The sequence below is a fragment of the Oncorhynchus masou genome, chromosome 13, assembly GCF_036934945.1.
Source record: "Oncorhynchus masou masou isolate Uvic2021 chromosome 13, UVic_Omas_1.1, whole genome shotgun sequence".
In the NCBI taxonomy this organism is placed as follows: Eukaryota; Metazoa; Chordata; class Actinopteri; order Salmoniformes; family Salmonidae; genus Oncorhynchus; species Oncorhynchus masou.
In genome coordinates, this window is record NC_088224.1 from 84159217 (window position 1) to 84183643 (window position 24427).

Below are 24427 nucleotides of genomic sequence, written 5' to 3' on the forward strand. Positions count from 1 at the left end.
CTTTCATGGAAATAGTACAGATTCAGTCAAAACATGATCAGTGTGTGTGTGTGTGTGTGTGTGTGTGTGTGTGTGTGTGTGTGTGTGTGTCTCTTCTCATCAGTAACTGAGAGAATAGCTAACATCCATTAGGCTGTAACAGGACAGCACGCCGAGAAGCATCAGACAATCACTTCTCTACTTAGTTCCATTTATACAGTGACTGACTGACTGACACACAAACACACATAATAATAACACAAAGTATTTAACAGTACTGCTGAAAAAACATTACCTCTTTGCAGTCAACAAAAGCTGGCTCCTCTAATGGAGAAATGTGAAGTGCACAATTGAAAAACCCCATTATATAAATGCCCCATATATTTTTCTTTGTGTGTGTGTGTGTTTGTGTCTGTGTGTGTGCATTTGTGAGTGCGTGTGTGTTTCCAGGATGTGTGAATGAGTCAGTCTGTCGTGTTAACCTGTGTGAGGGCTTCTGATCCAGCTCAGCCAGGCTGAAGAGATTCATTTAGAGGAGACTTCCAAGAACAAAGAGGCCAATCCATACACCTTATATTGTGTGTGTGTGTGTGTGTGTGTGTGTGTGTGTGTGTGTGTGTGTGTGTGTGTGTGTGTGTGTGTGTGTGTGTGTGTGTGTGTGTGTGTGTGTGTGTGTGTGTGTGTGTGTGTGTGTGTGTCTTACCTGTGAGGTGGAAGGTGGGCCAGGAGCCCAGGTCACAGGCTTGGCAGGTGTACTCATCAAACACAAACTCATTCTCCTTACAGGGAGTGCAGGTCCAGCAGCAGCTCACCTCTCCTTTTCGGATCACCTGGAGGACACACACACACCAGAAAAACACCCTCATCAGCTCAGAAAAAAACACAAATCAGAATGTTGCAAAAATACTATCTTGGAGAGAATTCACCAATCAGATTGAAATATCAACAGAGATAATCTTGAAGGGTCAACCTTTCACCCCCTCCTTCCCTCCCTCCCTCCCTCCCTCCCTCCCTCCCTCCCTCCCTCCCTCCCTCCACCCGAGCATACAGGGATGTGTGTGCCACCTTTATCTGTCCCTTGTCACAGGGTTCGCTGCAGACTGATTTGATGATGGTGTCCTTGCTGGCCCAGATTTCATCGTCATCGATCTTCAGCCCACTGTTGTCCCAGCTCCCTACGTTAATATAGTCATAGTAGTCCTGTCCCATCTTCTTAAAGTTCATGATCTCATATCTGACACACACACACACACACACACACACACACACACACACACACACACACACACACACACACACACACACACACACACACACACACACACACACACACACACACACACACACACACACACACACACACACACACACACACACACACACAGGAGTCAGTACCTCTGAATCTATTGATACATACATACTAAGGTATAGAGATGCTGTAAATGGGATGAGATCATCACAGCCAGGCGACTCACTGCTCTTCTTATTTATGAAGTCCTATTTAGACACACACACATACGCACACACACACACGTACCGGCCGGGTGAGTCTCCGTTCTCGTCAAACAGGATGCCCTCTCCAGACACGCCTGTGAAGTTGGTCTTCATCAGGAAGTCCAGCAGTGTGGCACCATCTATAGGCCGCATGGCATCACACAGCCCCTAGACCACCATCATCATCATCATCACCACCATCATCAGAATCATCACCATCATCAGCATCATCACCATCATCAGAATCATCACCATCATCATCATCATCATCATCACCATCATCAGAATCATCATCATCATCATCATCATCATTATCACCATAATCATCAGAATCATCATCATCACCATCACCATCATCATCATCACCACCACCATCATCAGAATCATCACCATCATCATCACCATCATCATCATCACCACCATCATCTCCACCATCATCATCATCATCTCCACCATCATCATCATCATCTCCACCATCATCATCTCCATCATCATCTCCACCATCATCATCATCATCTCCACCATCATCATCTCCATCATCATCTCCATCATCATCATCATCATCATCATCATCATCTAATAGTGACGGTAGATTGTTGTTAGTACAGCCAAGTCCAGTAGCACCAACCTGGTACCCTGGGCAGAGTGAGCGCTGCATGTTATGGAGCCCATAGGCCATGGAGTAGATGGCATTGATCACAAAGCCCATCTTAGTGTCCTGGGCATACTGCTGTCGCAATGACTCCCGCTCTGGGAGAGAACCAGAGAGGAGAAAGACAGAAAAAGAGAGGATGGGAAGATGGATGAATGGGAGAGATGGAGAGGGATAAGGATGGAGGGAGGGGATAAGGAGGGAGGGAGGGGATGAGGAGGGAGGAGATGGGAGAGAGGAAGGGGGATAAGGAGGGAGGAAGGGGAGATGGAGGGAGAGGGATAAGAATAAGGAGGGAGGGAGGGGGAGGGAGGGAGGGAGGGAGGGAGGGAGGGAGGGAGGGAGGGAGGGGGATAAGGAGGGGAGGGGGGAGGGGATAAGGATGGAGGGAGGGGGGGATGGAGGGAGGGAGGGATAAGGATGGAGGGAGGGAGGGACAAGGATGGAGGGGATGGAGGGGGGATGGAGGGGAGGGATAAGGATGGAGGGAGGGAGGGGATGAGGATAAGGATGGAGGGGGATGGGGGACAAGGAGGGCGGGGAGGGGATAAGGATGGAGGGAGGGGGTGGGGGGATAAGGAGGGAGGGATGGGATGGAGGGAGGGGATGGAGGGAGAAGGACAAGGATGGAGGGGATAAGGATGGAGGGATGGGGGGTAGGGGGGGGGATAAGGACGGGGGAGGGATGGGATGGAGGGAGGGGATAAGGAGGGAGGGGGACAAGGATGGAGGGGATAAGGGAGGGAGGGATGGGGGATGGAGGGAGGGAGGGGGGATGGGATGGAGGGAGGGGGATGGGGGAGGGGATGGAGGGAGAGGGATAAAGATGGAGGGAGGGGATACAGGATGGAGGGGGTGGGAGGGGGGGATAAGGATGGAGGGATGGTGGGGAGGGATAAGGGGGGGGGGGATAAGGATGGAGGGGGAGGGGATGGAGGGGAGGGATATGGGGGAGGGAGGGGATGGAGGGAGAGGGACAAGGCGGGAGGGGATGGAGGGAGGGGATACAGAGGGAGAGGGATAAGGATGGAGGGGGTAGGGGGAGGGGGATAAGGATGGAGGGAGGTAGGGGGGGGGGGATAAGGACGGGGGAGGGGTGGAGGGGGGAGGGGGATAAGGATGGAGGGGATGGAGGGAGAGGGATAAGGAGGGAGGGGGATAAGGATGGAGGGAGGTAGGGGGAGGGGGATAAGGATGGAGGGGATGGAGGGAGGGAGAAAAAAAGAGACCAATTAGAACAACCTGTTTCTAACAACCAGTTTTGCCTCCATGAAACTCCACCTGCTTTATGAACTTCAAACACCCTCTCTTTCCTCTGTACTCGTCTCCTCCCACACCTCTCCTCTCTAGCCGTGGTTACACCTTGCATTAACATGTGGTTGTCGTCACCCGATCAAGATGACCTGAGATTTGTCTCGAATAATCATCCACACAGTCTTTGTGTTTTGGGAACATATCTTTTGTGATGTCCCCATGATGTTCCCACCAGACTGTTCCCACAACATAATTAAACATTCTGGGAACCTTTTAAAGTACAGACAAAACATAAAAATATATCTTAATTCAACTGGCCGGCGGGATTTTTTTGTTGAGATGTTGGGACGTTGGCCAAATGTATATGCTTTCGTTGTCCGGATTTGTTTACACTTCAAGGATGTCCATATAAGATGCATCATCGACTACCTCCGGAGGTGTTAGGTCCAGGTATAAACAGAGCTTCTGTCTCATCTTGTTCAGTTCATTTTCATTAGAATACATGAGTCCTTTTGAAGAAATCCAACACACCAGCAGTTTTGCATATGAATGGTGAGAAAGAGAGATAGAGGGGAGAGGGGAGAGAGAGAGAGAGAGAGGGGAGAGAGAGAGGGGAGAGAGAGAGAGAGGGGGGAGAGAGAGAGAGGAGAGAGAGAGAGAGAGAGAGAGATGGAATAGAAAGAGGGAGAGAGAGAGGGAGAGAGAGAGGGGAGAGAGGAGAGAGAGAGAGGGTGGGAGAGAGATGGAGGGGAGAGAGAGAGAGAGAGAGAGAGAGAGAAAGGGGGGAGAGGGAGAGGGGGAGAGGGGGGAAAGAGAGATGGAGGGGAGAAAGGGGAGAGGGAGAGGGGGAGAGAGAGAGAGGGGAGAGGGGGGGGGGGAAGAGAGAGAGGGGGGGAGAGAGAGAGAGAGAGAGAGAGAGAGAGAGAGAGAGAGAGAGAAGAGAGAGAGAGAGAGGGGGGGGGGATAGAGAGAGGGAAGAGAGAGAGAGAGAGAGGGGGGGGAAGAGAGATGGAGGGGAGAGAGAGAGCGAGCGAGAGAGCGAGAGAAAGAGAGAGAGAGACAGAGGGGGAGAGAGAGAGACAAAAAGAGAGAGAAGGAGAGATAGAGAGGGGGAGATAGAGAGAGGAGAGAGAGAGGGTAAGAGAATGAGAGAGGGGAGAGATAGAAGAAAGTGAGAAGAGAGAGAGAAGAAAGAGAGAAGAGAGAGAGAGAGAAAGAGAGAGGGGGAGAGAGAAAGAGAGAGACAAGAGAGAAAGGGAGAGAGAGAGAGAGAGACACACGCACACACACACACACACAGTGCCCTGCTGAATATGCAGATTTTTGAATGAACAGAGGAGTGAATGTGGCGGCAGGCTTAATGAAAGAGCCTCCTTGTCCAGATGTGTTGAATGGACTCTGGTCACATCTGAGAGCTACTTCATACATCCTTTGACGTCATCATATATGCCCACAAACACACCTGGTTTCCAGAACAGTGTGCATGCGTGTGTCTGCTTGTCTGCGTGTGTGCCTGCTTATTACGTATATGTGTGTATACTCACTGCTGCAGGTGCGGTTGTACTTGAGGCTCTCCTGTGGGTGTCCCTTCAGCTTACAGTGGAAGCGATGTTGCCAGAACTCAGGGAACCAGGGGTTTCTCAGGTTGTTGTCCGGCCGCAGCTTCAGGTAGTACTCATCAAACCACTTCACATCAGCTGACTGCAGCTTGATGGTGATTCCGCCCGCCGCCTCGCGCACGTACCCATCTGTCACATCGTACCGGTCCGCCCAGCCATCACTGGGGACAAGGGGACAGAAGGGACATAGAAGTTAGGAACTATGAATCAACGTTGAAGGGATTTAAAAGGAACGTTAGAAACACAGTATAGTCACTGGAAAACAAGAAGGTTGGTCTTAGGTTCTGGAAGTGACGTGTCCATACACAAGGCCGAAGGTGTCCACTGGTTGACGTCTTTGGTTGTTTATGTGCGTCTGTATTCTGTCGGCATTTTCTGCTGACACAATTCTTTATCTGTGTATTGAAGTTGAAATAGAAATTGGAGAGTGACAACTTTTTTTAAGGTTTCCATTTCAAATAATTTGCTCTCCTTTTGTGTCAGGCAGAAACCCTGGTCCCGAACTGTAATTCTGAAAAGCAGAAGCGGCGGTGGAGGAGGCAGGAGGGGTAACCAAGGGTAACCACACTATTCATCAGCAGAAACACTGTTTGTGTTTCTCCCTCACCTTCTCTGCAGCTCACACACACCGGCCTCTCACACAGAAAGGAGGGAAAAAACACACAAATCCAATGCTGTTACACATTCTCTATGTCTTAAGCCCTCACAGTGGCGGCTCACAGTGTGTGTGTGTGTGTGTGTGTGTGTGTGTGTGTGTGTGTGTGTGTGTGTGTGTGTGTGTGTGTGTGTGTGTGTGTGTGTGTGTGTGTGTGTGTGTGTGTGTGTGTGTGTGTGTGTGTGTGTGTGTGTGTGTGTGCGTGTGTGTAGGCCAGCTGGAGATTTTCTTATTGTGTTAAATTACATCTCACTGTAGAGAGGTGAGAAGGGATAACACACTCACTCCATAAATAATGAAAACATTTCTATCAGACTGACCAAACTCTGCTACTCTCACCTCAAGGACACACACAGAGAATAGAGACATAGAGAGAGATGGAGAGAGACACAGAGAGAAAAAGAGAGGTGTTATTTTAAATTATGAGTGAAATTCCATTTTCATCTAATCTGGCAAAACACACATAAACATAATGCATATAAAACATAGAAATGCATACACACAGAGAGAGGGGGAGGGAGGGAGGGGGTAGGGAGGGAGGGGGTAAGGGAGGGAGGGAGGGAGGGAGGGAGGGAGGGAGGGAGGGAGGGAGGGGGAGGGAGGGAGGGAGGGGGAGGGAGGGAGGGAGGGAGGGAGGGAGGGAGGGAGGGAGGGAGGGAGGGAGGGTATCATATATTCCTGTATATCATGTCCACTACCGTTCAAAAGTTTGGGGTCACTTAGAAATGTCCTTTCTTTTGAATGAAAAGCACATGTTTTGTTCATTAAAATAACATCGAGGCAGAGTTGCAAAAAAAAGTCATATCTCAGACTGACCAATAAAAATAAAATATTGAGATGGGCAAAAGAACACAGACACTGGACAGAGGACCTCTGCCTAGATGGCCAGCATCCCGGAGTCGCCTCTTCACTGTTGATGTTGAGACTGGTGTTTTGCGGGTACTATTTAATGAAGCTGCCAGTTGAGGACTTGTTTCTCAAACTAGACACTCTAATGTACTTGTCCTCTTGCTCAGTTGTGCACCGGGGCCTCCCACTCCTCATTATATTTTGGTTAGGGTCAGTTTGCACTGTTCCTGGAAGGGAGTAGTACACAGCGTTGTATGAGATCTTCAGTTTCTTGGCAATTTTTCACATGGAATAGCCTTCATTTCTCAGAACAAGAATAGACTGACGAGTTTCAGAAGAAGGTTATTTGTTTCTGGCCATTCTGAGCCTGTAATCGACCCCCAAATGCTGATGCTCCAGATACTCAACCAGTTTAAAGAAGGCCAGTTTTATTGCCTCTTTTATCAGGACAACAGTTTTCAGCTGTGCTCACATAATTGCAAAAGGGTTTTCTAATGATCAATTAGCCTTTTAAAATGATACATTTGGATTAGCTAACACAATGTGCCATTGGAACACAGGAGTGATGGTTGCTGATAATGGGCCTCTGTACGCCTATGTAGATATTCCATAAAAACTCTGCTGTTTCCAGCTACAATAGTCATTTACAATATTAACAATGTCTAATTGCAAAAGGGTTTTTTAATGATCAATCAGCCTTTTAAAATTTTCTAATGATCAATTAGCCTTTTAAAATGATAAACTTGGATTAGCTAGCACAACGTGCCATTGGAACACGGGAATGATGTTTGCTGATAATGGGCCTCTGTACGCCTATGTAGATATTCCATTAAAATCTGCCGTTTCCAGCTACGATAGTCATTTACAGTGCCTTGCGAAAGTATTCGGCCCCCTTGAACTTTGCGACCTTTTGCCACATTTCAGGCTTCAAACATAAAACTGTATTTTTTTGTGAAGAATCAACAACAAGTGGGACACAATCATGAAGTGGAACGACATTTATTGGATATTTCAAACTTTTTTAACAAATCAAAAACTGAAAAATTGGGCGTGCAAAATTATTCAGCCCCCTTAAGTTAATACTTTGTAGCGCCACATTTTGCTGCGATTACAGCTGTAAGTCGCTTGGGGTATGTCTCTATCAGTTTTGCACATCGAGAGACTGACATTTTTTCCCATTCCTCCTTGCAAAACAGCTCGAGCTCAGTGAGGTTGGATGGAGAGCATTTGTCAGCAGCAGTTTTCAGTTCTTTCCACAGATTCTCGATTGGATTCAGGTCTGGACTTTGACTTGGCCATTCTAACACCTGGATATGTTTATTTTTGAACCATTCCATTGTAGATTTTGCTTTATGTTTTGGATCATTGTCTTGTTGGAAGACAAATCTCCGGCCCAGTCTCAGGTCTTTTGCAGACTCCATCAGGTTTTCTTCCAGAATGGTCCTGTATTTGGCTCCATCCATCTTCACATCAATTTTAACCATCTTCCCTGTCCCTGCTGAAGAAAAGCAGGCCCAAACCATGATGCTGCCACCACCATGTTAGACAGTGGGTATAGAGTGTTCAGGGTGATGAGCTGTGTTGCTTTTACGCCAAGCATAACGTTTTGCATTGTTGCCAAAAAGTTCCATTTTGGTTTCATCTGACCAGAGCACCTTCTTCCACATGTTTGGTGTGTCTCCCAGGTGGCTTGTGGCAAACTTTAAACAACACTTTTTATGGATATCTTTAAGAAATGGCTTTCTTCTTGCCACTCTTCCATAATGGCCAGATTTGTGCAATATACGACTGATTGTTGTCCTATGGACAGTCTCCCACCTCAGCTGTAATATATCCCATTTAGCAGACGCTTTTGTCCAAAGCGACTTATTCGGCTGGGGCCACTACTTTTACATATGGGTGGCCCTAGCGGGAATCGAACCCACGACGCTTGGCGTTGCAGCGCCATGCTCTACCGACTGAGCCACACAGGACCTGTAGATCTCTGCAGTTCATCCAGAGTGATCATGGGCCTCTTGGCTGCATCTCTGATCAGTCTTCTCCTTGTATGAGCTGAAAGTTTAGAGGGATGGCCAGGTCTTGGTAGATTTGCAGTGGTCTGATACTCCTTCCATTTCAATATTATCGCTTGCACAGTGCTCCTTGGGATGTTTAAAGCTTGGGAAATATTTTTGTATCCAAATCCGGCTTTAAACTTCTTCACAACAGTATCTCGGACCTGCCTGGTGTGTTCCTTGTTCTTCATGATGCTCTCTGTGCTTTTAACGGACCTATGAGACTATCACAGTGCAGGTGCATTTATACGGAGACTTGATTACACACAGGTGGATTGTATTTATCATCATTAGTCATTTAGGTCAACATTGGATCATTCAGAGATCCTCACTGAACTCCTGGAGAGAGTTTGCTGCACTGAAAGTAAAGGGGCTGAATAATTTTGCAAGCCCAATTTTTCAGTTTTTGATTTGTTAAAAAAGTTTGAAATATCCAATAAATGTCGTTCCACTTCATGATTGTGTCCCACTTGTTGTTGATTCTTCACAAAAAAATACAGTTTTATATCTTTATGTTTGAAGCCTGAAATGTGGCAAAAGGTCGCAAAGTTCAAGGGGGCCGAATACTTTCGCAAGGCACTGTACAGCATTAACAATGTATACACTGTATTTCTGATCTATTTTATTTTATTTTAATGGACAAAAAATGTGATTTTCTTTCAAAAACAAGGACATTTCTATGTGACCCCAAACTTTTGAACAGTAGTATATGTTGAAGAGGGTGGAGCTTAAGCTGCATCCCTGTCTCACCCGACAGCCCTGTGGAAAGAAATGTGTGTTTTCTTTTTTGTTTCCAATTTTAACCGCACACTTGTTGTTTGTGTACGTGGATTTTATACTGTGTATGTTTTTTTTAAATCAACAAAGCATGAGAAGACTTTGCCTTTGTTTTTGTTTGTTTGTTTGTCAATTAGGGTGTGCAGGGCGAATACGTGGTCTGTCGTACGGTAATGTCTCTCATTTGTGAGTGTACAGCAAAGCGTACAGCTTGAACATTCATGCACAGACACTACTACACTGCACAGAAAATAGGAGGCATCTTCCACACTACGTAATAGACTCACACACACACACACATGGATGAACTGCAATGGTGTAATTTGAATATAATGAACAAGATAGATTTTTTTGATTGAAATGCTCCCCCTTTTCCTCTCTCTCTCTCTCTCTCTCTCTCTCTTTTCCCCTCTCTCTCTTGTTCTCTATCTCTCTCTTTTCCTGTCTCTCTCTTTTCCTCTCTCTCTCTTGTTCTCTCTCTCTCTCTTTTCTCCTCTCTCTCTTTTGTTCTCTCTCTCTCTTTTGTTCTCTCTCTCTTTTCCTCTCTCTCTTTTGTTCTCTCTCTCTCTTTTGTTCTCTCTCTTTTGTTCTCTCTCTCTTTTGTTCTCTCTCTCTTTTCTCTCTCTCTTTTGTTCTCTCTCTCTCGTTTGTTCTCTCTCTCTCTCTCTTTCTCCTCACTCGGTCATGCCATCCTGGCTATCCAAGCCCCCAGAGAACAAAAAATCATTTTCTCAAACTGCTGCACTCCAAACTACTCTAAACTACAGCCTGATTGTAAACTGGAGGTGTATGCATCTTTCTCTTTTTCTCTATCTCTCTCTCATCGTCACCCCATCTGTCTCCCTCTGTAGCTTATCTCTCACTCTGCCACCCTCAATCTCTTTCTTTCACTCTCCCACCCAACTTCTTTTGACTTATTTATATATTTTTTTCTCTCCCCTCTGTCTCTCCCCTCTCTCCCCACTCTCTCTCCCCATCTGTCTCCCTCTGTAGCTTCTCTCTCTCCCACCCTCCAACTTTTTATCTCTCTCTCTCTCCATCTTGATTCGTCTGTCTTTCTCTCTCTCTCTTTCCCCCTCTATCCCTCCCTTGCTCCCTCCAGCTCAGATCCTAAGTCATGGTTCTGGCATTTGTCCTTGAGAGATGCATGTCTCTCTGTTAGGCCCTGCATGTAGCAGCAGCCTACAGACACAGGCTATTCCTGCGTGTAAAGCTTACCGTATGCTTCCCAGTCGAAACAGTTTGTGCATATATTATGATGAAATGTTGAAGTATTTTTTACATTTTAGTTTTCATGCGTTTATTCCCCTGCATTTTCTCAAAGTTCGTTAGCTGAATTTTACGCCACTTCATAGGGTTGGCAACATTGGGGTGGTGGTGGTGTTGGTGGGGTGAGGTGGTGGTGATTGTGGTGCTGGTGGTGTGTGTGTATGTGTGTGTGTGTGTGTATGTGTGTGTGTGTGTGTGTGTGTGTGTGTGTGTGTGTGTGTGTGTGTGTGTGTGTGTGTGTGTGTGTGTGTGTGTGTGTGTGTGTGTGTGTGTGTGTGTGTTGTGCGTGCGTGCGTGCGTGTGTGCGTGTGTGTGTGTGCGTGCATTTCCACTGCTAGTCCACCCCTTGGCAATAAAAAAACTGTCCTCATCTCAATCCCCAGATTACTTCATCAATATCCTCATCAATAACTCAGCAGCCGATCAATTAGGCACTGGATCACAATAAAATAGCTACATGACGGTTCTAACGAGAAATGTTGAAAAGGTTTAAATTCTTTCTCTCTCTCTTTCTCCCTCAGTGCATGCTGGGAGTGTTTTTAGTTGAGAGGCTGTGTGGAGGGCTCTGTCCTTACATATTTTATTTTCTTACATTATTTTCTCGGTCTTTTGTTAAAATTGTTATTTTCTATGGTGGAGGGTTAACACAATGTTAGTTAGGCATAGCCACTGTTAGGAAGAGGACAGAGTTTTAGTTTTAGTTTCCTAGTTTTGAACGGTGTGGTGTGTGCAATGGCTTTGCAGTCTAGCGCGGAGGAGACGCTGTCATTACGACATTGATTCAGGTGTGTTCCTGAGATTGAAAATAAGGTGGAGGAGGTTCTGCTCGCGGTCGGTGAACGGAGAGGCTGAGTTTATACATTCCGCATCCAGAAATAGCAAAGCTGTGGTTGTGTTCATGAAAATAGTACATTTGGTTGGTAGGCTGATTGCTTGTGGAATATTTGCAAGAAATGTGTTGGTGCCGATTTGTCCTGTTTCGACTCCTTTGACCAGGGTGGTAGTTGCAAATCTGCCTCCGTTTATTACAGATGATCAAATCAGGAAAGAGCTGAGTCGGTTTGGTAAGTCGGATAGCGGTTTTCGTGTCGGCAGGTTTTCAGGCAGATGCCATTAAGCATGTTGTTTCATTCCGGAGGCAAGTGTTCATGTTTCTGAATGAGCAACAGTTAAATGTGCATTTTAAATTGAGGCATGGGGAGGCAGGGTCTAGTCAGGTTATGGAGGGTGGTGTATATGATGCTGGGTCTAGTCAGGTTATGGAGGGTGGTGTATATGATGCTGGGTCTAGTCAGGTTATGGAGGGTGGTGTAGATGAGGCTGGGTCTAGTCAGGTTATGGAGGGTGGTGTATATGATGCTGGGTCTAGTCAGGTTATGGAGGGTGGTGTATATGATGCTGGGTCTAGTCAGGTTATGGAGGGTGGTGTAGATGAGGCTGGGTCTAGTCAGGTTATGGAGGGTGGTGTAGATGAGGCTGGGTCTAGTCATGCTATGGAGGGTGGTGTAGATGAGGCTGGGTCTCGTCAGGTTATGGAGGGTGGTGTATATGAGGCTGGGTCTAGTCAGGTTATGGATGGTGGTGTAGATGAGGCTGGGTCTAGTCATGCTATGGAGGGTGGTGTAGATGAGGCTGGGTCTCGTCAGGTTATGGAGGGTGGTGTATAAGAGGCTGGGTCTAGTCAGGTTATGGATGGTGGTGTAGATCAGGCTGGGTCTAGTCAGGTTATGGAGGGTGGTATAGATGAGGCTGGGTCTAGTCATGCTATGCAGGATGGTGTAGATGAGGCTGGGTCTAGTCAGGTTATGGAGGGTGGTGTAGATGAGGCTGGGTCTAGTCAGGTTATGGAGGGTGGTGTAGATGAGGCTGGGTCTAGTCAGGTTATGGAGGGTGGTGTAGATGATGCTGGGTCTAGTCAGGTTATGGAGGGTGGTGTAGATGAGGCTGGGTCTAGTCAGGTTATGGAGGGTGGTGTAGATGATGCTGGGTCTAGTCAGGTTATGGAGGGTGGTGTAGATGAGACTGGGTCTAGTCAGGTTATGGAGGGTGGTGTAGATGAGGCTTGCCCTAGTCAGATTATGGAGGGTGGTGTAGATGAGGCTGGGGCTAGTCAGGTTATGGAGGGTGGTGTAGATGAGGCTGGGTCTAGTCAGGTTATGGAGGGTGGTGTAGATGATGCTGGGTCTAGTCAGGTTATGCTAGTGGATGAGGAGAGTATAGTGGGGAAGGGCAAGCGACTAGTGTCGATGGAGGAGGGTGTCAAGCGGAAGAGGAAAGAGGGTGAGAAGAAAGGAGGTGGGAGGGGAGAGGCTGATGTGGTTAAAGGGACTAGGGAACCTTTGCCTGGTGTTGGGGGGAGGCCCCAACTGGAGAGAAAGGGCAGGTGGTCAGGATGTAAGATGGAGATGAGGAGGAGGAAGGTGAGTCTGAGGAAGAGAACGATGAGGAGGCTTTCTTTTCAGACTCCCCCTCAATGGATCCAGAGCTAACAGCCAGGCAGGCAGGCAGCCAGGCAGGCAGGCAGCCAGGCAGGCAGGCAGCCAGGCAGGCAGGCAGGCAGGCAGCCAGGCAGGCAGGCAGGCAGCCAGGCAGGCAGGCAGCCAGGCAGGCAGGCAGCCAGGCAGGCAGGCAGGCAGGCAGGCAGCCAGGCAGGCAGAGGGGTAAAGGAACATGTTGAGGGAACTGTCAAGGGTTCTGAATGAGACTAAGGGAAAAAGGTTCATCTTTAAGCTTTTTTTTGCAATCTGGGAAAGTTTGTAAGATCAGTACAACACGCTATTAAAAATGAGGGGCATGGTGTCCTCTGACCCATGAAATGTTTCAGGTTGAGGAAGTGGGTCACAGCCGTGTGTAAAGGTCTACCTTCAGATTCTGTTTAGATGAATAGTTGTTTTCTGGCACTGGGCAATGTAGGCTTCCAGGCTAATTTAGCTGAATTACGTCGGGACCTGGGCAGTTTTTTCAAAGGGAGCACTTGTAAGAGCCAGGTTCTCCATGCTCAAGGAGATGGATGCTCCAGGCTCCTTCTTCTTTGGTTTGGAAAGACAGAGTGGTGAAGCCGAGGGTATGCATTGTCTACAGCTGTCTGATGGGCGGGTGACCTCTGTGGTGGGGAGATGTGGCTGTCTGAAGGGCGGGTGACCTCTGTGGTGGGGAGATGTGGCTGTCTGAAGGGCAGGTGACCTCTGTGGTGGGGAGATGTGGCTGTCTGATGGGTGGGTGACCTCTGTGGTGGGGAGATGTGGCTGTCTGATGCGCAGGTGACCTCTGTGGTGGGGAGATGTGGCTGTCTGATGGGCAGGTGACCTCTGTGGTGGGGGAGATGTGGCTGTCTGATGGGTGGATGACCTCTGTGGTGGGGAGATGTGGCTGTCTGATGGGCAGGTGACCTCTGTGGAGGAGATGTGGCTGTCTGATGGGGGTGACCTCTGTGGTGGGGAGATGTGGCTGTCTGAAGGGCGGGTGACCTCTGTGGTGGGGGAGATGTGGCTGTCTGATGGGCAGGTGACCTCTGTGGTGGGGGAGATGTGGCTGTCTGATGGGTGGATGACCTCTGTGGTGGGGAGATGTGGCTGTCTGATGGGCGGGTGACCTCTGTGGTGGGGAGATGTGGCTGTCTGATGGGCGGGTGACCTCTGTGGTGGGGAGATGTGGCTGTCTGATGGGCAGGTGACCTCTGTGGTGGGGAGATGTGGCTGTCTGATGGGCAGGTGACCTCTGTGGTGGGGAGATGTGGCTGTCTGATGGGCGGGTGACCTCTGTGGTGGGGAGATGTGGCTGTCTGATGGGCGGGTGACCTCTGTGGTGGGGGAGATGTGGCTGTCTGATGGGCAGGTGACCTCTGTGGTGGGGGAGATGTGGCTGTCTGATGGGCAGGTGACCTCTGTGGTGGGGAGATGTGGCTGTCTGAAGGGCAGGTGACCTCTGTGGTGGGGGAGATGTGGCTGTCTGATGGGCAGGTGACCTCTGTGGTGGGGGAGATGCGGGAGTGAACTGTGGAGTTTTATACTGAGTTGTATAGAGCAGAACTGTGTGATCCTATGTGTGCTCAGGTTTTGTTTGCATAACTCCCTAAGCTCTCTCTGGCACAGAGGGATGAAATTCACATTTCTCTGTTGTCCCATGAACTGGCAGAGGCCGTAACCCAGATGTTCCCCGGCTGTGGACCGGGGGTCGATGGACTCCTAGTGGAGTTTTATAAACAATTCTGTGGAATAATTGGACTGGACTTGTTTTGCGTGTTGCGTCAGTGAGTCGGGGTAGGAGAGTTGCGGATGAGCTGCCGTCGGGGTAGGAGATTTGCCGATGAGCTGCCGTTGGACGGCTCTGACTCTCCTACCCAAAAATAGGGGACTTGTGTGAATTTAGAAATGAGAGGCCTGTGGCATTGCTCTAAGCGGACTACAAGATATTTGCCAAAGTCCTCACTAACAGACTGAAGTCCCATCTGGACTCTATAGTACACAAGGACCAGACATATTGGGGCGGCAGGGTAGCCCAGTGGTTAGACCATTGGACTAGTAACCGAAAGGTTGCAAGTTCCAATCCCCAAGCTGACAAGGTATAAATCTGTTGTTCTGCCCCTGAACAGGCAATTAACCCACTGTTCCTAGGCTGTCATTGAAAATAAGAATTTGTTCTTAACTGACTTGCCTAGTTAAATATTGTGTACCTGGACACTCAATCACAGACACCTTGTTCTTAATCAGGGACATGTTGGACTTGTCGAGAGTTTCTAATGTGAACATTGGACTGGTCTCTCTAGACCAAGAGAAGGCTTTTGATAGAGTGGACCAATGTCATGTTTGGGTTTTGGGAAAGGTTTTTTAAAACTTTGGGGGTGTACATGGGCTCAGAGAGGTGCATCAGGAAGAACTGGGAGGGGCTGTCACGGGTAGTGGTGTCAAGACTGGCCAGGTGGAGGTGGTTCCTGTCCCAAGTGTCATATAGAGGGAGAGTGCTGAGGGTGCTGATAATCAACCTTGCGGCATCCTCCCTGTGGCATAAACTGGCTGTCCTCAACCCCCCGACCAGTCTGCTCGCTGACCTGCAACGCAAGCTGGTGAATTTGTTTCTGATCATTCCATCACTGGCTGAGGGTGGCAGTGTTGTACATGTCCATCCACAAAGGAGGACAGGGCCTGGTGGAACTGGAGAGCAGGGTGGCTGATTTCCGACTGAACGTGGCACAAAGACTGCTGTACCATACTGATGTCGGCTGGAGGAAACCAGCATGCTGCTGAGGAGAGCTGGCGGTTAGGGTTGAACCGGCAGCTGTTCCTCATGAAGCTGGAGAGGTACAGCAGATCTCTCAGACTTTTACTCTGCAGTGCTGAGGGCCTGGCAGCTGCTAAGGCCCACACGAGAAGGGGTGTGGATTCTGGGCTGTGGGTGAGGGAGGAGCCTATCTTCCACAATTCAGCCATCCTTTTGAGATCGGCCCTGCAGTAGCGACTGATGGCAGCGGGTTTACTAAGGCTGGGTGACCTGCACTGGCCACTAATAGCTGGTTGGCACTAGTCGACCCGGGAGTCAGACAGTGGTGTCCTTTCTGTGTCATGAGTGAAGGTTTTAATGAAATGAATGACAAAAAGTCAAAGGTCTCTCTCTCTCTCTCTCTCTCTCTCTCACACTTTCTCTCTCTCTCCTTCTGTGTTAGAGCATTGAGCCAGTGACCAAAAGGTTGCTGGGTTGAATACCCGATCCGACAAGGTGAACAATCTGTCGCTGTGCCCTTGATCAAGGCACTTAACCCTAATTTCTCTTGGTGGCGATGTACAATGGCGACCCTGGCCGTGACTCCCTGTGCGTGTCTCAGAGGGAGTTAGGATATGCAACACCAAAACATTTCCATTACACACTGTGTAACAGGACAAATACAAGAACCCCCCAAATTATCATTATCTCTCCATCTCTGTGTCCCTCTTTCTCTCCCTTCTCTCTCTCTCTCTCTCTCTCTCTCTTTCATGTTAAATGCGTTTGGGATTCCAGGGTTGTTGTCCTGGCTTCAAGCCCACGCTGAACATTGTGTCTGTCTGTCGTGTATTCTGTCATTACGGGGGCCCAAACTGGCAGGTTTTAGTTGGCCCCCCAAGTTTTCTGAGCAAAAAATATATATATATATATATATATATATATATATATATTACATTATTTTGTATTGTTGGACATAAAACACTGTAAAAACGCCAGGAGATCTGCTCCAAGTGATTTTCATTTGAGAAATCTGTTCCCACGCATAATAGAGAGACACGTGATCATATACAAATGTAAGCAAGGTTTGAAATAATTATGTTTTAGTCAAATATTTTATCTGTTTGGGATTCTTGCGGTCAATTTGAGGTCAAATGATCTGTAATTATGTTCTGGCCCCGCGACTATCCGCTCAATAAAATATTGGCCCGTGGCTGAATCTCGTTGGTGATGCCTGGTATAACACATCCATCACAGAGATACAGCCAACCAGAGCCAGGTAGATATGGGCTCTGCAGTCACACAACCATCACACTCACTCAGTCAACACCTGAAATCGTCTCTCATTCCATCATATTCCATTGTGAATTAAAGGCTCTTTGTCTCTAATCTATGAATTCATTAGTCTCGGGAAACCCAGACCCTAGGCAACAGCAATGACTAGGCTCTGGGATTAATGACAGACTCTCTTGGTAACTTCAAAAATGGAAAATAAATGTTTCGGGGGGTCCTCTCAGACAGACAACTCTCCCAACAAATCACGAACCAGACATCCCAGAACCTATGCAGTGGTTTTAGTGAAGGTGGTTCACTAAAACTAGCCACTATAACCAGCCATTTCGCAAGTGAAAACTAGCCACTATAACTAGCCATTTCGCAAGTGAAAACTAGCCACTTGCGAAATGCCCTCATTAAAAATAAACTCAGTGATCTCCATCTTGCTAGCTGCTATTTTGTGTCCGGGGGATGTGGGCAATAGGCAGAATAAGGAAGAAACATGGGCAGACCACTAATTTCTTGCTTGAGAAATTGCTCTTTGCTAAGAAGCTTTTTTTTGACCAATTGAAGTGAAAACAATCACAGCAAGGTACTTGTTACCCAGAAATGATTTGCTATTGAGATTTATGTTAAAACAGCTGCATTGAACCTTTAATAATCCATCACAATTAACAGCCCACTTCAATCAAGTCTCAATTCTTTTTTTATTACACAATAAAATAACAATAATGTGGCTATATACAGGGGGTACAGGTACCGAGTCAGTTTGCGGGGGTACAGGTTAGTCTAGGTAATTCGTACATGTAGGTAGGGGTGAAGTGACAGGAAGTAGCAGCAGTGTACAAAACAAATGGAAGGGGGGGGGGGTCAATGTAAATAGTCCGGTGGCCATTTGATAAATTGTTCAGCAGTCTTATGGCTTGGGGGTAGAAGCCGTTAAGGAGCCTTTTGGTCCTAGAATTGGCACTCCGGTACTGCTTGCCGTGCGGTAGCAGAGAATACTGTCTATGACTTGGGTGACTGGAGTCTCTGACATGTTTTTGGGCTTTCCTCTGACACCTGAATGGCAAGAAGCTTGGCCCCAGTGATGTACTGGGCCACCTACCCAAACCCAAACTGTTATCAAGCAGCTATGGTTCACTACCCGATTCCACGCTCCACCAGTCTCCACTGACTGCCAAACATACAGCCCATTAGACACATAAACTGGGCATAAAGTCTTCTTTCCAATGATCTGTCCTGGCAGCTTAGTACCATGTCTGCTTGATGAGCCAGCTAGCACAGCTAGTACCATGTCTGATTGATGAGCCAGCTAGCACAGCTAGTACCATGTCTGCCTGATGAGCCAGCTAGCAAAGCTAGTACCATGTCTGCCTGATGAGCCAGCTAGCAAAGCTAGTACCATGTCTGCCTGATGAGCCAGCTAGCACAGCTAGTACCATGTCTGCCTGATGAGCCAGCTAGCAAAGCTAGTACCATGTCTGCCTGATGAGCCAGCTAGCACAGCTAGTACCATGTCTGATTGATGAGCCAGCTAGCACAGCTAGTACCATGTCTGATTGATGAGCCAGCTAGTACAGCTAGTACCATGTCTGCTTGATGAGCCAGCTAGCACAGCTAGTACCATGTCTGCTTGATGAGCCAGCTAGCACAGCTAGTACCATGTCTGCTTGATGAGCCAGCTAGTACCATGTCTGATTGATGAGCCAGCTAGCACATCTAGTACCATGTCTGATTGATGAGCCAGCTAGCACAGCTAGTACCATGTCTGCTTGATGAGCCAGCTAGCACAGCTAGTACTCTGACAGCTTGATGAGCCAGCTAGCACAAAGCCAGGGAGACCGTTCAGAAGTGAAAAGAGAAGTGTGCTATTCACATGCCATAAAGGGGTATGTTTGGGGGGATGAAGGAGGGGAAAAGTGGTATAACCTCTAGAGCAAAACTCATTTAGGAAAAGTCATAACTAGGGTCTCAAAGTTTCTAAATATGTTAATGCACACATTTGTTTACATACCTGTTAGTGAGCATTTCTCATTTGCCAAGATAATACACCCACCTGATAGGTGTGACATATCAAGAAGCTTATTAAACAGCATGATCATAACACAGGTGAACCTTGTGCTGGGGGAAATAAAAGGCTATTCTAATATGTGCAGTTTTGTCACACAACACAATGCCACAGATGTCTCAAGTTTTGAGGGAGCGTGAAATTGGCATGCTGACTGCCGGATTGTCTAACCGGCTCAGTAGACAGAGAATTTAATGTTAATTTCTGTACAATAAGCCACCTCCAACGTCATTTTAGAGAATTTGTCAGTACTTCCAACTGGCCTCACAACTGCAGACTACGTGTAACCACGCCAACCCAGGACCTCCACATCCGGCTTTTTCACCTGCGGGATCATCTGAGACCAGCCACTTGAACAGCTGATGAAACTGTGGGTTTTCACAAACTAAGAATTTCTGCACAGAAAGTGTCTCAGGGAAGATGTGTGCTCGTCGTCCTCCTCAGAGTCTTGACCTGACTGCAGTTTGGCGTCGTAACAGACTTTAGTTGGAAAATGCTCAACTTCAATGGCCACTGGCACGCTGAAGAAGTGTGCTCTTCATGGATGAATCCCGGTTTCAACTGTACCAGGCAGATGGCAGTTGTGTGGGCTTGTGGTATGGTGTTGTGTGGGTGAGCGGTTTGCTGATGTGAACGTTGTGAACAGAGTGCCCCCATAAGCTACAGACAACAAACACAATTGCATTTTATCGATGGCAATTTGAACGCACAGAGATAACGTGAAGAGATCCCGAGGCCCATTGTCATGTCATTCATCCACCACCATCACCTCATGTTTCATCATGATGATGCACAGCCCAATGTAGAAAGGATATGTACACAATTCCTGGAAGCTGAAAATGTCCAAGTTCTTCCATGGCCTGCATACTCACCAGACATGTCACCCATTGAGCATGTTAGGGATGCATTGGATCGATGTGAAAGACAGCTTGTTCCAGCTCCCGCCAGTATCCAGCAGCTTTGCACGGCCGTCGCAACAGGAGGAGTGGAACAACATTCCACAGGCCACAATCAACAACCTGATCAACTCAATGCAAAGGAGTGTCGCGCTGCATGAGGCAAATGGTGGTCACACCAGATACTGACAAACAGATGCATATTAGAACTTCCGGCGCCGACAGAGATGGCCGCCTCGCTTCGCGTTCCTAGGAAACTATGCGTTTTTTTGTTTTTTTACGTGTTATTTCTTACATTTGTACGCCAGGTCATCTTAGGTTTCATTACATACAGTCGAGAAGAACTACTGAATATAAGAGCAGCGTCAACTCACCATCAGTACGACCAAGAATATGACTCTCGCGAAGGGGATCCTGTGTTCTGCCTTTCACCCAGGACAATGGAATGGATCCCAGCCGGCGACCCAAAAAAACGACTTCGTAAAAGAGGGAAACGAAGCGGTCTTCTGGTCAAACTCCGGAGACGGGCACATTGTGCACCACTCCATAGTATACTTCTCGCCAATGTCCAGTCTCTTGACAACAAGGTTGATGAAATCCGAGCAAGGATAGCATTCCAGAGGGACATCAGAGATTGTAACGTTCTTTGCTTCACGGAAACATGGCTCACTGGAGAGACGCTATCGGAGTCGGTGCAGCCAGCTGGTTTCTCCACGCATCGCGCCGACAGAATTAAACATCTTTCTGGTAAGAAGAGGGGCGGGGGGACAAGCCTTATGGCTAACGAGACGTGGTGTTGTCACAAAAACATACAGGAACTCAAGTCCTTCTGTTCACCTGATTTAGAATTCCTCACAATCAAATGTCGACCGCATTATCTACCAAGGGAATTCTCTTTGATTATAATCACAGCCGTATATATTCCCCCCCAAGCAGACACATCGATGGCTCTGAACGAACTTTATTTGACTCTTTGCAAACTGGAATCCATACATCCTGAGGCTGCATTCATTGTAGCTGGGGATTTTAACAAGGCTAATCTGAAAACAAGACTCCCTAAATTGTATCAGCATATTGATTGCGCAACCAGGGCTGGCAAAACCTTGGATCATTGCTATCCTAACTTCCGCGACGCATAAAAGGCCCTGCCCCACCCTCCTTTCGGAAAAGCTGACCACGACTCCATTTTGTTGATCCCTTCCTACAGAAAGAAACTAAAACAAGAAGCTCCCACGCTGAGGTCTGTCCAATGCTGGTCCGAACAATCTGATTCCACACTCCAAGACTGCTTCCATCACGTGGACTGGGATATGTTTCGTATTGCGTCAGACAACAACAGTGACGAATACGCTGATTCGGTGTGCGAGTTCATTAGAACGTGCGTTGAAGATGTCGTTCCCATAGCAACGATTAAAACATTCCCAAACCAGAAACCGTGGATTGATGGCAGCATTCGCGTGAAACTGAAAGCGCGAGCCACTGCTTTTAATCAGGGCAAGGTGACCGGAAACATGACCAAATACAAACAGTGGAGCTATTCCCTCCGCAAGGCAATCAAACAAGCTAAGCGTCAGTATAGAGACAAAGTAGAATCTCAATTCAACGGCTCAGACACAAGAGGTATGTGGCAGGGTCTACAGTCAATCACGGATTACAAAAAGAAAACCAGCCCCATCACGGACCAGGATGTCTTGCTCCCAGGCAGACTAAATAACTTTTTTGCCCGCTTTGAGGACAATACAGTGCCACTGACACGGCCTGCAACCAAAACATGCGGCCTCTCCTTCACTGCAGCCGAGGTGAGTAAAACATTTAAACGTGTTAACCCTCGCAAGGCTGCAGGCCCAGACGGCGTCCCCAGCCGCGCCCTCAGAGCATGCGCAGACCAGCTTGCTGGTGTGTTTATGGACATATTCAATCAATCCCTATCCCAGTCTGCTTTTCCCACATGCTTCAAGAGGGCCACCATTGTTCCTGTTCCCAAGAAAGCTAAGGTAACTGAGCTAAACGACTACCGCCCCGTAGCACTCACTTCCGTCATCATGAAGTGCTTTGAGAGACTAGTCAAGGACCATATCACCTCCACCCTACCTGACACCCTAGACCCACTCCAATTTGCTTACCGCCCAAATAGGTCCACAGACGATGCAATCTCAACCACACTGCACACTGCCCTAACCCATCTGGACAAGTGAGAATGCTGTTCATCGACTACAGCTCGGCATTGAACACCATTGAACACCATAGTACCCTCCAAGCTCATCATCAAGCTCGAGACCCTGGGTCTCGACCCCGTCATGTGCAACTGGGTTCTGGACTTCCTGACGGGCCGCCCCCAGGTGGTGAGGGTAGGCAACAACATCTCCACCCCGCTGATCCTCAACACTGGGGCCCCACAAGGGTGCGTTCTGAGCCCTCTCCTGTACTCCCTGTTCACCCACGACTGCGTGGCCACGCACACCTCCAACTCAATCATCAAGTTTGCGGACGACACAACAGTGGTAGGCTTGATTACCAACAACGACGAGATGGCCTACAGGGAGGAGGTGTGGGACCTCGGAGTGTGGTGTCAGGACAATAACCTCACACTCAACGTCAACAAACTAAGGAGATGATTGTGGACTTCAGGAAACAGCAGAGGGAACACCCCCCTATCCACATTGATGGAACAGTAGTGGAGAGGGTAGTAAGTTTTAAGTTCCTCGGCATACACATCACAGACAAACTGAATTGGTCCACCCACACAGACAGCATCGTGAAGAAGGCGCAGCAGCGCCTCTTCAACCTCAGGAAGCTGAAGAAATTCGGCTTGTCACCAAAAGCACTCACAAACTTCTACAGATGCACAATCGAGAGCATCCTGGCGGGCTGTATCACCGCCTGGTACAGCAACTGCTCCGCCCACAACCGTAAGGCTCTCCAGAGGGTAGTGAGGTCTGCACAACGCATCACCGGGGGCAAACTACCTGCCCTCCAGGACACCTACACCACCCGATGTTACAGGAAAGCCATAAAGATCATCAAGGACAACAACCATCCGAGCCACTGCCTGCTCACCCCGCTATCATCCAGAAGGCGAGGTCAGTACAGGTGCATCAAAGCTGGGACCGAGAGACTGAAAAACAGCTTCTATCTCAAGGCCATCAGACTGTTAAACAGCCACCACTAACATTGAGTGGCTGCTGCCAACACACTGACTCAACTCCGGCCACTTTAATCATGGGAATTGATGGGAAATTATGTAAAATATATCACTAGCCACTTTAAACAATGCTACCTAATATAATGTTTACATACCCTACATTATTAATCTCATATGTATACGTATATACTGTACTCTATATCATCTACTGCATCTTTATGTAATACATGTATCACTAGCCACTTTAACTATGCCACTTTGTTTACATACTCATCTCATATGTACATACTGTACTCGATACCATTTACTGTATCTTGCCTATGCTGCTTTGTACCATCACTCATTCATATATCTTTATGTACATATTCTTTATCCCCCTACACTTGTGTGTATAAGACAGTAGTTTTGGAATTGTTAGTTAGATTACTTGTTGGTTATTACTGCATTGTCGGAACTAGAAGCACAAGATTTTCGCTACACTCGCATTAACATCTGCTAACCATGTGTATGTGACAAATCAAATTTGATTTATTATTTATTTCAATTGACTGATATATGAAACTCAGTAAAATCTTTGAAATTGTTGCATGTTGCGTTTCTGTTTTTGTTGGCTGCATTAAGACCCCATCACTGAAAGATAAGACTCTCTGGAAGACGCCCGTCGTCTGTTTTATGAGCCCACAAGCCACGCAGGACTCATTACAACAGAGTGGACAAGACCAGGCACTAAATCAGACTGGGAGAAAAAGAACATTAAAAAATGATTGCCTGATGATCTTGTGAACTTCCCAATACTTTTCTGATTCGGATTTGAGTCACTTCAAACCATACTTCCTTCCTATTGAAATACTTTCAAAAGTACTGTCAAACTGATTTGTAATAGACTGTCATCTGATTTGTAATAGACTGTCATCTGATTTGTAATAGACTGTCAAACTGATTTGTAATAGACTGTCATCTCATTTGTAATAGACTGTCAAACTGATTTGTAATAGACTGTCATCTCATTTGTAGTAGGCTGTCATCTGATTTGTAATAGACTGTCATCTGATTTGTAATAGACTGTTATCTGATTTGTAATAGACTGTCATCTGATTTGTAATAGACTGTCATCTGATTTGTAATAGACTGTCATCTGATTTGTAATAGACTGTCATCTGATTTGTAATAGACTGTCATCTCATTTGTAGTAGGCTGTCATCTGATTTGTAATAGACTGTCATCTCATTTGTAATAGACTGTCATCTC

The 24427-nt window shown here is 47.4% G+C and overlaps 1 protein-coding gene across 1 annotated transcript in view; it reads right to left on the reverse strand.

Annotated features, from left to right (window-relative positions):
- LOC135553145 (metabotropic glutamate receptor 5-like) overlaps positions 1 to 24427 on the reverse strand; it is a 125190-nt gene that overhangs the window by 29403 nt on the left and 71360 nt on the right. Inside the window, exons 6-10 of the mRNA XM_064985291.1 lie at positions 4924 to 5159; positions 2102 to 2223; positions 1517 to 1641; positions 1045 to 1213; positions 683 to 809 (exon numbers count right to left, since the gene is read on the reverse strand). Of these exons, the coding sequence (XP_064841363.1) occupies positions 683 to 809; positions 1045 to 1213; positions 1517 to 1641; positions 2102 to 2223; positions 4924 to 5159 (779 nt within the window). The remainder of the gene's footprint in view (positions 1 to 682; positions 810 to 1044; positions 1214 to 1516; positions 1642 to 2101; positions 2224 to 4923; positions 5160 to 24427) is intronic.